Genomic DNA, 15,420 nt, shown 5'->3' with positions numbered 1-15,420 from the left:
AGGTGATTGGATATTTGATTTGGTTTGATCGTTCGTAAAAGTTGTGTCTCGTTTCAACGAATCGTGTAACGAATGTAAAGATTCGCTATTGATACAGCGCCTGGTGCAAAAGAGTTTCTATCGTAATTCGAAGTTTCACCTTCAGTTTGTTCGCAGGAACTTTTTTCTTTCTCGATGCTGTCCTGGCCGGTATTTTCGCGAAAAATGCGACGAAAGATTTTCACCAGTGAGCGGAAGTTATTTGGGTGTTCTCATTTCCTGTGTGCATCCGCGTACGCGAGTACGTCGTTCTTCGAGTACTAGCAAGATGTTCCGCAGGTATTCCGGATATAATAAGAATATTCTGGAATTTTAGCGGTAGATTATCTCTCGACCGAATTTCATTCGGATTTCACCACGGAATACATCTCTTGAAATTCGTTGAACAATCTCGGAAGGGAATAAACTTGCCTTTCTAGTATATTTTCTATTGATTTTAACTTCAGTTGTTTACTCATCTCTTCCTGTTGCTCGATCTCGAGACGAGCTGCTTCGCTTTTATTAAATAATCTTTTAAGACGATTAATGAGGATTTTCATTAGATTGTTTAAATAAACTTGTTATATTTATGGGCAGATTCCGAACGTAGTCTAATTTCATCTGAAAACATTTGCATACGAAACAATTTCTGTTCTTGACTCGATCTTGAGTTCTGATGTTAAATTTTACTTAAACTTCGGAAGTAGGGTAATGCGTTTGCAGAGCAGTAGTTCAATAAGAAAATAAAAATAGGCGAAAGCAATTTCGTTTCTAACAAATTTTCAGCAGAATCTTACGAAGTCTGTATCGCAAACTTTTCTTAGAAAATTCATCCAGCCTAGAAGTGGATTTTGGAGCAAGTGGCTGGCAGACACGGCCCTTCGTGCTGTTTATGTATTTTACTATCTACGGATACTATTCAACTAGTTGACTTGACGTGTCCAAATTCTTTCTCTCTATCTCTCCACTTTTCTTTCCTTCTTTTTTGTATTATTACTTTCAACGCAACACGAAAAATATATCGGTGGAACGAATTTAACTCATTCTTCTCACGCAAAATGATTTTTATTCGATGAAAAAGAAGTTTACAAGCTTTATTTTCATCTTTAAACTGTTTAAACTTTATTTTCTCAATTCTGGCAACAAAGTCTATTTCGAAACTGTACACTCGCGGAAACAAATTCTTCGATACGCGAATCCCTCAGAGTAAAGAGAATTTTAGAGAAACGATTGATCGTTTTCGTATACGCAGAGAGTAAAGAGAAGTTCTCTTTTCCTTCGATGGTCGATCTGAGGTAAAGAAAGCCAATGTAGCGCGGCATTCGTAACACCACGCGCTATCTAAGAACGAAATGGTCGATTGCGGAGAAATTGCTTCTCTTGCTTGTGAACTTACGATCATCTCAATTTTGTCCGTGGTCTGTTGGCCGATTTTCTGGGTTAATTCGTTGATTCCATCTACCGTAATACTGCTATTATTCATTTTGTAATCTTATCCCTTGACTCGATATAATTAAGATGTGAATAAATAACGTTAAGTACTTTTCTAATAGCAAACGGAAGAATACTCGAATAAAACAAATATGCTTGCCTCTCTCATCACGATTTAGCACGAGTTAAAATCACGAGTTAAAAATAACGTCTGACATTCATATAATGAAATAACCAAATTTTTAAATAAGACGACATTTTTTCCCAGCTTCCTTTTCTCTATTTGTAATATATTTAAGAAAATAGTAAACAGTAATTTTTCGCGTTTGATTTGCAATTCCTGCTAAATTTGCATTACGTTCAAGATATCTTTTAACGTTGAACGTATGTCGAACTGTTTAAAAGGAAGAGAGATAAAAAGCAGAAAGATAAAAATAGAGAAACAGTGAAACGATACGTAACAGAAAGAAGCGACTCGAAATCGAAAAGTTTCTCCCTTCGATTCGGTGCATTTCGTTTTCGGAGAATTCCGGAGAACTCGTCCCTTTAATTACAGCGATATCGACGAAAGACGAATCGGACGAGAAGTTGTCCAATTCTAAAATCGTGAAAATCAACCCTGGCTTCATCAACTAGAGATTAATAGTCCTCTCTGCTTGTTTTACTTCTCCGTTTCCTTACAACCGATAAACTTTTTCCATGATTAATCGTGGCAGCACGAGGCGACGCGGTGACCTATGTACTTATTTTAAGCCCAGGGTTGATCTCCGGATCTATACATTCTTCTTCTATCTCGATTAAGAGACACGATAGCTGTTTCGCGAAAATTGTGTGCAAAAGAGATAACGAATCGTCAAGTCGTACAATCTGTTAGTAAAGTCTAATTGGACAGCTTTTACTAGTCGAAAAGTGTTCCGGATTTCAAATTTTCATACAAGAAATTCTTATTCTATTTAACATTGATACTGAAAATGTCAAATTATCTCGCAAATGTTTCGCTTTAACAATTAAACGGACATTCTTTCTTTATGAACTTTGAATCTGCTTTGCGATTTTAAACACTTTTGTATTACCTAGTCACGGATTATGAGATAAATAACCGATCGATTAACCTTTCTTCTTAGCTAACGATACTATTCTTAAATGCCAAAACACGTTGAAATATGCACGAGTAACGCGATTTTCTCATTTTCTACATAATTTTCGTTCGTTCAATTACTTCACGATGCCATTGAACGATCTTGTTTTCCTTTTGAATTCTTGTTTAAATATTTAGAAAAATGAGGACAAGAAATAAAAGAATGGAAGATGTCTTTTACCGTAGCCAGCGAATAAGAATAGCAATTTTCCCAGAAAATTAACATTTTTGTGTAGTTGGTATTTGGTGTACGTTTACATGCAATGATGATACGTATGTTAGAGAACAAGACTTGCTAACCGAGAGACGTTCAGCCAGACAAAGTACTATAGCTTAATGGAAATTTCGAGTTTAGAAAAGGTTTCATTAAAAATTTGTAACTTCCTGTGAGGTAAAAGAGAATTCATGTTGTATACACCGTTGAAACCATCTTAACGTTTTTAACAAATAGAAAAAGCTTGTACAAATTTAATTAACTGGAAAGAAGTAGTTGCGAGGGCTGAGCTTATCTTTGTTACATAGAATACTAGCTTTAAGCGAATGTTACTTCAAATTATAGTCTTTTCCATACAAATCATTCGAAAATGGGAACGCTATTATTAACGAAGAGGAAACTTGGTAGCTATGACACGAACATATTGTCAATGCGTGGAAACCACACAAAAACTGTACTGATCTCCATTCGGGAGGTGGACAAGAGATTAAGGTAATCCCACCTAACCGATGACGTTCGTTGCAAAGGTTTCAACAGATTAATCGGTAGATCGATCGTCACTTGCAACTAGCGCCATGGAAAAAGTCATGATTTTGCAATACAATATAGAATACAAGAGACGAAAATCATTCTACGAAATAATAAATGCTAACGTTTAGTATAAACGTGTTACGACTGTAGAGAGACATTAATGAGGTAAAATAAATAATTACTAGAGACATTGCAATTTTGATGTTAATCCAAAATAATGTATTTTCAAATAGAAACATGATACAAAATGTTGAACGTTTGTGATGGTGCCGAATATGTATGTCATACATTTGCTTTTATTAAATATTACCATCTGTCAATTTTAGCCAAAAATCGATTTTTAGATAGAGTACTTATACACAAAATAAATATCGGCACGATACATCCTTCGAATATGCTTTAAATTATAGATTAAGTTGTATCGTAGAATTTTAATTGACTTCAACGGCAGCAACGCAGTCGATCAAATCTTAATGAGCTTGTTTCAAACTCATGTTAAATCAAACGTTAAAGTTACGTGAAGTATACCTCTGAGATACTGATTAAAATTGGCATAAATTTATACAGTTATTATTATATTACTGAGATTTTATTTAGAGAATTTATTTTGTCGAAGACGTCAAAGTTTAAAAAAACAAACTAAAAGGTCATTTTTATTCAGTATCGGTAGGAATCTTCATTTCGCTTGTATACTCGGACCTCTAATAAAACTTTTTGATCGTGTTATTTTAAATTAATGCTACTATACTGAATATTGAAACCAGTTTCACCAACGATTAAATCCAGTAATTAATACGCGCAAATCCAATGATACCGAATAACGCAGAGCTTTGCTGATCTAGATCAGTGACAGTTTTTGGTAAAAGAAAACGTTTGCTCTATAATTAAAAATACAGTACTCAACAAATATCCTACGCACATTTATCATTTATTGCGCATAAAAACGAACATTACGAAATCTATCATAATGTTAGAGGATTCGAAATTGATCGTACAATAAGACCTTATATAAATCTTGGTGCACACGTTGTGTTTGTAATCGCCTCTTTTTATGAACGTCATGTATTTCCGGTATATTTTTCAGTTGGATAAATCGCGCGGATATTAAATTTGTTAATACTTTGAAACATTTTCATGCAAGCTTTGAAAAAACCTGGCAATTTATATAATCCTTACACGATTAAACTATGCACATTTTTTGGGATGTTACTCTTATATCTTCGTTATCGCTCTGTAATATAGCCAAAGGGAGGTGCAGGTAATTTTGCAAGTAACTCGTGTATGAAGTATACCGTTTTAGACATTAAAAGAGATAAGGGTGCAACGGTAATGCAATTGGTAATGAACTGTAAACGTAACATCGAAGGTCGAACGCTTTGCATACCTTGTTGAAGAGAAAAGAATCGCGGCTAGATACGAGTTTACGCCAAAGTCATTCAAATAAGCATCGACATGCAAGTTTTGACGTTTCCTGCGAATGTATTGTGGCACTGTATTTGCGGTTTCCAGGAAGTCTTTAACGCCCGAGGTTGTCTGCCTCCGAGTGAGAACTTGTTTCATTTGAGCGCGATAAGTTGTACGGCAAGCTTGAATGCAGTGTACGAACGAACCATTTCAATTTACCAAGGGACACGGGCTATTCGGTAAACAGAAGTTCTTTCGACTACACTGCCATTTGTTTCCACATACAACGTGTTCAATTACAAACCCTCCTTCTCAAAATACTTTCACCCGGAACCCGCTTTATTATGGATAAGATTCATCGTTTTGTTGAAACACGAGTGTGGGTATAAACATATAGTCCATTTAAATTATTCAACGATATTATTCAACAATAAAAGGAGCATTAATCCGCGGCGAGAGAAGCACGAAACGTGCGCTCATTTAAGACGAGTGAAACCGGTATACTTGTTAACCTGAAATCGGCTTAATGTCTTTACACCGCATCGCTGCCCTTTTACGCTCCTTCCATTCGTTATCGTTTCAACTTCCTTCCTCTCGTTTCGCATATTTTACACGCGTACAATTTCAACTCTCGGCGACGATCCTGCCACGATTTCTCGTATATCTGCACGACGAGCTGATTACACAAACTTTTGCACCGATGTTCATATCAGTATGTAAATAAGTGTACTGGCTATCATCATGAAACCGTATGACCGAGATCATTACCATGGATCCCGTTCCTTCCTTTCAGCTCCTCCATATCCCTTTGCATTTTGCATTATATATATATATATATTTACCTACACGTTTGCTTACCAATGTATATGTGTATTACGTACTCTATACACTTAACTTCACACGAAGCTAAATTAGTAACGTGGTTGCTCATGCGCTGGATTCTGCTTTGCCAGAAACATTCATTGTTTCACAGCAAGGCAAAATGACGCTTGCTTTCGTGTGTTATACCGCTGCGATTATCTATCATTTAAATCAGTTTGAAGTTAGTGAATAATAGCCTGTACAACGCGTGCAAGCTGCGCCATATACCGGAACGAGCAGGAGAAGAAAAACTTGTATAATTAACGCGCAGTTTGTCTATGGCAAGTCGAAATTGTCGTACATCGGTCGATTTCATATAGGCGCGAATAAGGTGAATCGGCAACGAAACACGCGAAAGCCAGTCAACCGAGGATCAATTGATTCCGTGAATCTCGTTAAAGCGAGTAATAGCGAGGCGAGTTTAAGTCACACGCTTTTGCAATGGAAAAAGCGACAGGACGTCGTCGCCAATTAAATAACTTTCGTCTCATTGAATCGATGGAATTTCTAATGGAATGTTTCAACTGGTTTTACGAGCTATGAATATCGAGATGGAAGAAAAAAGATTCGAGATACGGGACGAGTGGCGAGAAACGAGAAACAAGAGGAACGAGAAACGAGAGGAACGAGAAACGAGAGACACGAGAAACGAAAAGCACGAGGAGAGTGAAGAGAAATTGCGACCTGCTTAAAAAGCAGGAAACGAGAATGAAAATGTTCCATGAATTGTCGCAGCTCCGTTGAAGGGACGTCAGTTTCATTGTTAAAGTTATTACGCGATAGTGACGATAATAATCGGACATGGGCAGGAGCCAACATGTGCGAGCTACAGAACGTAGCCAACCAGAAATAATGATGGGCTATGTTCAAAAGTTCGTCGAGTTGGCGTATGAACTGCTTGCGGTACGTTTGAACTGTTAAGAGTGGGTAAACATGGGAATAAATTGAAACGAGAATGTACGCCGTTTCGCGAGAACTATCGCGATGATGTAAATGCTGATAAACGGGTGATATTCGGTTGTTCTCTCTTTTTATTCCAACGATATTTTTTCGCTCGTTGAGTTATTAAATATTGTCGCACGATTGTTTCGTGTACATAAAAATCCTGGTACCAATTCAGCAGAAGAGATCGTTTGTTAGAAATAGAGAGCGTGCAAAATCTGATTGGACGTTACAAAAGATGGAAAAATTCATATTGGTGTTCCTGTTTTAATTTTCCATTTATCATCGCCTGTAACGTTGTATTTAGTTACCAGAAGAGGACGTGGTTGTCGAAGTATGGCTGGTGTCGCACGTTTAGCAAACGATGAAATGAAAGAAGCGAGATATTGGGGAGCAAAGGAGCTTGTAAGGGAATAAAAACTGGAGAATACAATGAAAGTGGATATAAATCGAAGGTCAAACGTGTCTGATATTCTGTGCGATAAACGTACGATAAATGCAGTGAAAGAATGTACGTGATAAATCGATGCTAAATTTCGGTAGACGTTTCTATTTGTGTACATCATGCGCGATAGAGCTTCCTCCAAATGGAAACTTATCGAATTTTTCTGGATCTCTCTTATCTGTATTGCCGGCGTAACTAAACAGATGTCAAAATAAAGGAAACCATCTGTATAAATTCTAGAGTGACAGTAGTTACGGCCATTTTACGTTTATAAATCCCGTAAACGAGAATGGAGTTGGGACGCAAATAATATTGTTCGGTAACTTACTTGAACGAACGATATTTCGTAAGATGGATCATTTCGCTCGTTCGTTTTCTTCGAAAAGAACTCGCGAATAATAAAAAATATTTGCGATTTCCTATATCGTATAAGATCATAAAGTACCGAAAATCCAAGTCCAAGAAAAACTTTTGTGATCCGTTTCTACGTGCTCTTTTCTTTTGTCGAATATACTTGACGAAGGTGAGCCACTTACAGCGAAAGATTGAAGCTGAACGAGAAAAGACTAAGGGTCACAGCCCTCTACTTGAATCCATATCGATTACAGGAGACGTGAATGTTGTCGTGCTTGTGTATAACATGGGCAAAATGACGAAGACAGTGTATCGCTGACAATAGTCGTGCTGTACATTATATTTCGTGTAATGATACTCGCAAGAGAAATCCGGTGACTAATACACGGCGATTTTGTTGAAACTTTGCACAAGGGATCTATCTAAGAATTTAACCGTAACCCGTGGCCATTTTTTACTTCTAAGAAAGAAAGCAACCCTTTTATCAGAGCCGGCCCCTGTATGTAAGTGACTATAAATCGTAACCGACACAAGGTATCAAAAAATGGTTGAAATAAAAGCTATAACGCGTCTTGAGACTTATAAATCTGTGCGAGAAATTTTTTGGACAAATGATTTCTTTACGAAAATGACGTAAAAGGGAAACGTCGTCTCACTTTATCTTCTTTTTCTTGTTACAGACAAGTATGATGAATGTCTAAAGTAAGGACGTTGTAAATTAGTTGTCACCATGAGAACGCTTCTGATCATACTGAGCACTTTCTTGGAAATACAACTTTATTTCATTGGTAAGTGTCAAAATACATCAAACGATTTTTGTTTAAAAAACGAGATAATCGAACGTGTCTAAATCATCACCAAAGACATTGCGAAAATCTCCTCTATTTTCTCAAAGATATTAATTTACACCATCGATTATGACATTGTAAGTTACAGACTTAGTTCTAACATGCACTGTATCGTATTAATTTAAGTTTAACTTAATCGCGTTGTATTCTACTGTAATTGTACTGTAAATGGTGTATGTTCAAAACGTATAGGAATTATTATTTAACTTTTCTGTAACTTACTTTATTATATTTTACACTTCGTTTCCGGTATATTATTGTTACGTATTTCGTTAATCGCGTATGCTAATGATTATAAAATACGGTTGACTTTAAGTAAAATAAATAACAATAATAATAGATCGGAAATAAATAATTATAATAAGATAGTCAAAATTATGTTAGTTTATTAACAGTTATTTATATTATATGATATGTAAGAAACTAGAACTACATTTTATAAATCGTTGTCGTTCGAATCGAAGGAATTTTGGATGTGCGCTTATATAGCAGAAGCTCTTCGGCATTTGCATTTCACCGCGTCATTTTCGTGCTGACACAGAAAACACTTAATTCACCATGCTAGTTGATGGCTGACAAGTAATATCCGGTTATCGTGCTTTTGATGACCGCGCAAAGTTTTGGCTCGTTAGCGCTGGTAGAAACTTTCCGCCGGCAATAAACTATTCGTTCCTCGATCGAAGAAATCACTACCTCGCTAAGAATTTATTCGTATCTGTTTTGTCGATGAAATTTTTAGTTATGGTTCGGTTTTGTCTGTCGACCGACTCTGACAAATAGATTTGAAATATCGTAGTAAAACACAACCCGTACCGATTGTCTAGAATTGTATAAGGCACCTACGTTGTAGATAAGGAATTTAATCGGAGGTTTAATTAAACGAACAGTAATCCTTATTGTGCCTGCGTTTTACGATTCCTAATTGGCCGATCTTTGTCAAGTTGCTCGAAATTAATCGTGAACCGTTTTACCTTTTCGTTATCTTCGTAAAGTTTTTACGTCGACGGACTTTTATGAAATCGGTGAATCCTATTCGCTTGCATTTTAACGCGAAATTGTGCACAATTTTTTTTTTACTTCTTGAGAAAAAGGCAAATAATTTTTTATCTTATTCTAAAAATCAATATAGGCTATCTCCTTTAGGATGATAGATTGGTTTCTTAGTGGTCAACAGAACGTAGCTAGGACGTGTATCAAACATCGCGTATTGTCCTTTCACACGTACGGCTACAAAATAGGTTGCACCTCCCACGCGGCAATACTTCGTCGTTATCGCTGTGTATTTTATAAAAGACCGGTAAAGCCAAAGGAGAAAGCGTCTCTAGTAATAACAAAACTCGCAACGCGGCAAGACAAGTCGACGATAAACATTGTTTGGAAAATGCTTTTATCTGCAAAAATATTATACCGATTATTGTTGCTGTACAGTGTCGATTATTCTATCGCGCCGATATAAATTGAATGAAAACTCTGAATGGCTATATACTTTGTCGTTGACGTAATTTAATAGAAATCCCTTTAAAGGTATTTCTCCGGGTACAATCGCTCGCAAAGGAATAGAACGCGTGAGAGCGTAGGTACAGAAAGAAACTTTTCGGGAAAACTGAACGCGATATTTCAGCTCCTTAGGTAGACACTTCGTCGAATCACATACGTTGCATTTCTTTACTTGAGAAACGATACCGTTAGGCATCTCCATGCTTTAATATGAGATTTCTTATACTGTTTAACATCATATATTAGTCCTTTTGTAAGTTTCTAAGAAGATTTTAGCTGTAATAGATGAAAATGTCATCCTGGCGATGACTTGATACAGGGATTACGTGTTAAATATGAAAACTTTGAGGATCAATATCTTGACTTCGGTACCGTTAGGTTTCCTTAAATTTTAACTACATGTACATTATGTCTCTTAACACGTAACTAAAATTCGATGAAATTCCTAAGAAATTCATTTTTTCGCAGCAATATCTTTCAACGCTGAAGAATATGAAAGAATGTTAGACAAATGAGAGGAGAAACGCGTAGAGCGTTCGTTTTAACTTTGGACGCGCGTTTCTGATAGAATCACAGAAAATTACAGGATAGGACGAAGAAAATGGTGGAAATAAAAAGGCAATAAATCGTAGCGACTTCCGGGTAAATCGGAAATCTAGGCCGTACTGTCGGGAGAAAGAACGAAGCCGTCTGGTAACGAAGCTGGTAAGAAAATCGACGAGTCGCAGAGTCGGGTCGATCTATGATCGCGTGCACGCGTGCCATTTCCTTGGCCACATGCGATTTCATGCCTGTCACATGACGAGATCTCCTTTCGAGTCTTTGGTGTTCGGGAGCAGGACGATTCGTGGACTCAGGAAAACGGGTCAGGTTTAACGAACCGTCGAACGAGTCTCGAGCAAGGTAACGAGAGCTAATTGCCGACGTTTTCATCGTGTACACGAGCCAAGTACGCGAACTAAATAGAGGCTCGTTATACTTCGGGGCTAAACGGTCGCGTATGCGTTTAGGGAATTCTTATCATATGTCGCGTGAATTTCGTATGTGTACGAACGTTACATGGCGTTATAACGCGCACGGTAAATATAGATTTCGATGTTCAAAAACCTTATAGACGTGGAAGATCGGTGCGACGAACATAGAAAGTGTTGGAATTAGATTCGTTTAGGCATAGAAGCCGAACTGTGCGCGAGTTATGTGAATGAAAACGCAATTAAAGAGTACGAAGAAACCGCGTGGGACAGTTAAGTGTTTTCGAAGTGAATTTCAAGGAAAACCCGGTAGATTTGTAATAGCTCTGCTGCTGCAAACGCGAAGCAATGCTTCGTAATTGTCGTGACTAAGTTATTCACTTAAGCCACTTACGTTGCGCCGGGGTTATGCGTTATCGTAGCAACGGTGGCTGCATTAATCTCGAAGCGAGAGAGAATTTCGTCTCGTTTTCCTCTCTAGCTCGGTACCATGCTCGCTGACGCTATTGTACCCCTTGCCAACGAAGTAGCGTGAAAATCGTCCTTAATCTCCGATAGTATCTTCCCTTAGGCCTTTGAGCTTTTAAGCTTTTGCAACTTCGATGTTCGCATTATAGTTTTATACTGCTCGAGCTTTCCCCGAAAATGAATCTAGGTTAATAGAAATTTTTTCCCATTTCAATTACCTCGCCGGAATTTTCTCACATAAACTACACTCGAGAATGAATTCTATTGTTTCATTACCTATGCTACGACGTAGTCACGATACCGGAGATAGGATTGCAGGAAAAGAATGAAATCATGACGCGAAGTTTGCGATTAAATATCTCTAATAACGATTCGACTTGTCTCGCTCTCTCCTTTAGTTTTTTTTTTTTAGTCTTTTTCTCGAAGATAAAGAATTACGGCCCATAAAACTCGGAGCAATTTCCTAAGAAATGGGCTATAAGAATCGCATATAGTAACATCCACGATGATACAGCGACAATTACGAATTAAATCGTACAATTATTTCTCGATTATTTACGATGCAACGTGTGTCAGAGATTTTAATCCGTAACGTGATTGTAATTTTTCCAGGGAGCCGGGCGGAGCAGCAACAATCGTTAAGGGTCAGCAACGAATTGGTGTCATTAAACAGCTCCGAGGATAAAAGCGAAGATGTCGTCGAAGGTCCCATCAGGGAAGTTCTTGCACAAAGCGGAAGCACCGCGAATTTGCCCTGCAAAATTACCGAACCTGGCGCTGGAACCGTAAATGTCGTTACGTAATACAAGTTAGCTTGTAGACGATTGACCCAGAAAAGTATTTCCAAGATACGCGGCCCTCCTGGCGTGATGTAATTCATGCAGGGTCGAAATTAGTTTCATGCCGATACACGACACCACCAGAGGCGAGGACGCGAGTGCTCTACATCCGCGAAATATTTTCCTCGCAACAACGCGTTCGCGACTCGCTTTGCTTTCCACTCGTTGCTATTTTCGCAGCAGTATCGGTTTTTATACATTTGCTTAGAATTTTCGATGCTCGAGAATAGCAGATCGAGACCAGTAGCGTTCTTTTTCACATTTATTAATAATTTTAACCTGAAAAATTTACCTACAGTTTCGAGCTTCCTATCGGCTATTTTACGATTCGATGCTTTCTTTTTCTCATTCCTATTTTTATGCTACCTTTTATTCTATATTGGCACTTCGTTAGATTCCTTCTTTCTCGCCATATTCGCGACCGTTCAATTTTCATTTGCCGCCAGAGCAGCGAGTTGAGTGATATTCATTTAATCTCCGTTTGCCAGGTGGCATACACGAAGCAATCGAGGGAAAGAGAATTCATGACTGAATAATACAACGATTCATTGAATTTTAAAAACTGGAGGAATCGTTTTATACATATATAACGATTCTTTGAATGTTTGTAACCCTAGAAGAGGGACTGAAGGGAATGTAATTCTTTTGAGACGTACGACCCACGTAAAGTCTCAAAAGCGTTGCTAGGATCAGGAAGATGAACGCATACAAGTGCTTGTCTTCTAAAATAAACTGTTAGGTTAGATAAAGCGAAGGGGAATAAATATCAAACATCAAGAACAGAGCAAACTTTCATGTAATGTTGTTCAATGGACTACAGAGAAAAACAGACCAGAGCCTTCTAAACTGATCTTGTTAGAACTTCCCAATCTATTTTCAAAGTTACTCTCCTTTTGTACTGTGAATTCAATTTCTGCGCAAGCTTTGCACTGTAATTGAATCACGGTTAAACGAGCGAAGAATCTTCAGTTGCATTGCTAATTGACTCGAAGAAATGTTCGCGAGTTGTTTAATCGATTTCCGTCAAACCATATTTGATTAAAAACGATATTTTCGGTATACCGATATAAAAAATAAAATATCAAATTTGACACGATTGCACTTTTTACACGTTGAAATAACGGAATATCTTTTGAAACAATAGTAACAACCGTGATAGACGCGGAGTTACTCTTTCTATAAAAACTGCAAATTAAATAATCGCATCTTTGCGCATACTGTATCGCGGGCCTGTGACCTAATTAATTCTATAAAGTTCAACGTGTTTTTGCATTACCCATATACGTATAATGCAAAAAATATTACTTGTTTGGAGGCGTACTTTGCTTCAAACTAGTTCAATTGATACATTTGTTCAAATATACAAATATCGCTGCTAGTAGAATATAATATGTGTTCCCGCTATTCGGAGTATAATACAGAAAATTTTCCGAATTTATATATAAAGTTTAAAATTCAAATTTTCGAATTCAATAAATCCTTTTGAATATGCGGATTACGTTTATAACACACTTGCTTATCGTACGAACTGATTTTTTTAAAACGGCGAATTTCTATTTAATCCGTGATGCTACTAAATCTAACTATCAGCAAGACTGTAGAAGTGGCGCGCGTCGGTTTGAGCTGGGGAGCATTATTGCCACCTTGATAACAAATAGCTCGGCCACAGCTCTCTCTAATTTTCTTTCTTCCTTCTTGAACTTTTAGACAAATTACCCGTTTCTGCTTCTCTGCCGATCCTTTCTCCCCCATTTTTTCTCTCGGCTCTAAATTTATCCCCTTGTGGGTTACTCGTGAAATTCTTTAAATCGGCGGATCCCGTTAAGTATACAGAAATCCCGAAAAGGCATTCGTTGCCTTTTATTCGGTATTTTTCTAAATAGCTTTTCGTAATTTTCGGCCGAAGCACAGTCTCTTCGAACAATAATTTGCCTCTCACGTATCGATTTACTGTAAATTCGCCTTCCTTCGGTTTGGTTCACGATCATGACGAAGGTACGCCTTGAATTCCGTGCGTCGAACGTGATAACGCGGTCCTTCCAATTGATTCTCACATTTTAAATCTCATATTTTCTCCTAGCAGCTCGAGTCGACCTTTTCTCCTTATTTCCTTGTTCGTTTCTTTTTCACGTATCTCGTGCTACCTTCTTTTTCCGATCGCATTTCTCTTGCCTTCTCTCGAACATCGGTAGCCACGGTGCAGGAATATTTCAGAATATTTTACGAGATTCCACCGTTAAACCGATACCGTAGCAGGTGCTCCGTTCAAGTTCTCAGAGGAAAAAAAGCGAAGGAGGAAAGGAATGACAGAAAATCTAGGTTGTGTACACGAAGCATTGAGAAGCGGGAAAGTCTCCCTCGATACTCGTGGCGACGAAAGCCAGATGTCGAAATCGAATTCCATTCGACGTCGCGGCAACGAACGATTTTCTCATAGAACAGATCAGGTGGAGCGGATTTTCGAGGAATTTTTATACGCAAGATACATACACGTACATGCATATTCAAGGAAACACTTGGTAAACTTTCATAGAGAGAGGGAAAAAGAGAGATAAAAAGAAAAAGAGAAAGAGAGAGAGAGATACATTCTTATCAAATGAATAGCTAATCCCTTGGTCACGTATTTTACAAGTTTTAAGTACTTACTCACTAAGAAAAATTCCACGACGTATATCTTCGCCTCTATGCTATTTCCACGCACAAGTTTTATTTTGTTTGTGGCACGTTTCAGAATAATAATTGTCCATTAGGATACAAAACCATCCAATGCTTTTTCCTTCGTTTCATTGCTGGAATTTATCCTTGCATTTCTGCTATCCCACGAACAAGATTTATTTTATTTGTAGCAACTTTAAGAACGATAATTATCTGTTGGAATACAATGCTTTATGCTACTTCAAATCTAACGTTTCGGTATATACCGATACATTTTACTATGCAGCATTTACGCTTGTATGTATGTTTCTTCGTATGGCCTACTCGACCAGCTCAGACTTATCTTTTTAATCCGTCGATTCTGCGATCGGATAAATAAATTAGGATGTATCGAGAAAGTTGGAAGCGTGTTTCAGAGAACGTGTAATTCGCGCGAACTTTAAAAATTGGAAGAGTCCTAATCCACTTACAGGCAAAATGTTGCGTATCGTTGGTTTTTGTATTGGGAACAGTCTTGTATGACTTGGTGCTTGACAAATCGAGGTAGAACATCAGGAAGACGATAGTACTTCCAACTGTGTGACTAACTTAAACTTAACTTTTCCGTATCACCGATTCATTTGCAAAAGTTTGTTTATGAAATTTCATCTTAGTTCGGCGCGTGACATGTTTACTGGACCATCTAAACATTATAGGAGTATATGAAAGCTCTACTTTACTTTCTATAATGTCATATTCTCTCGATGAACGTGTCGTATCTTTGGCTTGCCTATCGTGCATTACAAATGCGAGGTACTCTTATCA

At 37.6% G+C, this 15,420-nt stretch overlaps 1 protein-coding gene across 5 annotated transcripts in view; it reads left to right on the top strand.

Annotated features, from left to right (window-relative positions):
• LOC126866085 (zwei Ig domain protein zig-8-like) overlaps positions 1-15,420 on the top strand; it is a 107,146-nt gene that overhangs the window by 84,027 nt on the left and 7,699 nt on the right. For 3 of the 5 annotated variants that reach the window (XM_050619199.1, XM_050619196.1, XM_050619198.1), the window contains exons 2-3: positions 8,019-8,126; positions 11,735-11,907. In XM_050619199.1, coding sequence (XP_050475156.1) covers positions 8,069-8,126; positions 11,735-11,907 — 231 coding nt within the window. In that variant the 5' untranslated portion in view covers positions 8,019-8,068. Of the gene's footprint in view, positions 1-5,716; positions 7,842-8,018; positions 8,127-11,734; positions 11,908-15,420 lie in introns of those variants that run through there. The other 2 variants (XM_050619197.1, XM_050619195.1) reach the window with 2 other exon arrangements.

The sequence above is a fragment of the Bombus huntii genome, chromosome 5 (genome assembly GCF_024542735.1).
Source record: "Bombus huntii isolate Logan2020A chromosome 5, iyBomHunt1.1, whole genome shotgun sequence".
Classification (NCBI taxonomy): Eukaryota; Metazoa; Arthropoda; class Insecta; order Hymenoptera; family Apidae; genus Bombus; species Bombus huntii.
This window is presented reverse-complemented; position numbering and strand designations above follow the sequence as displayed.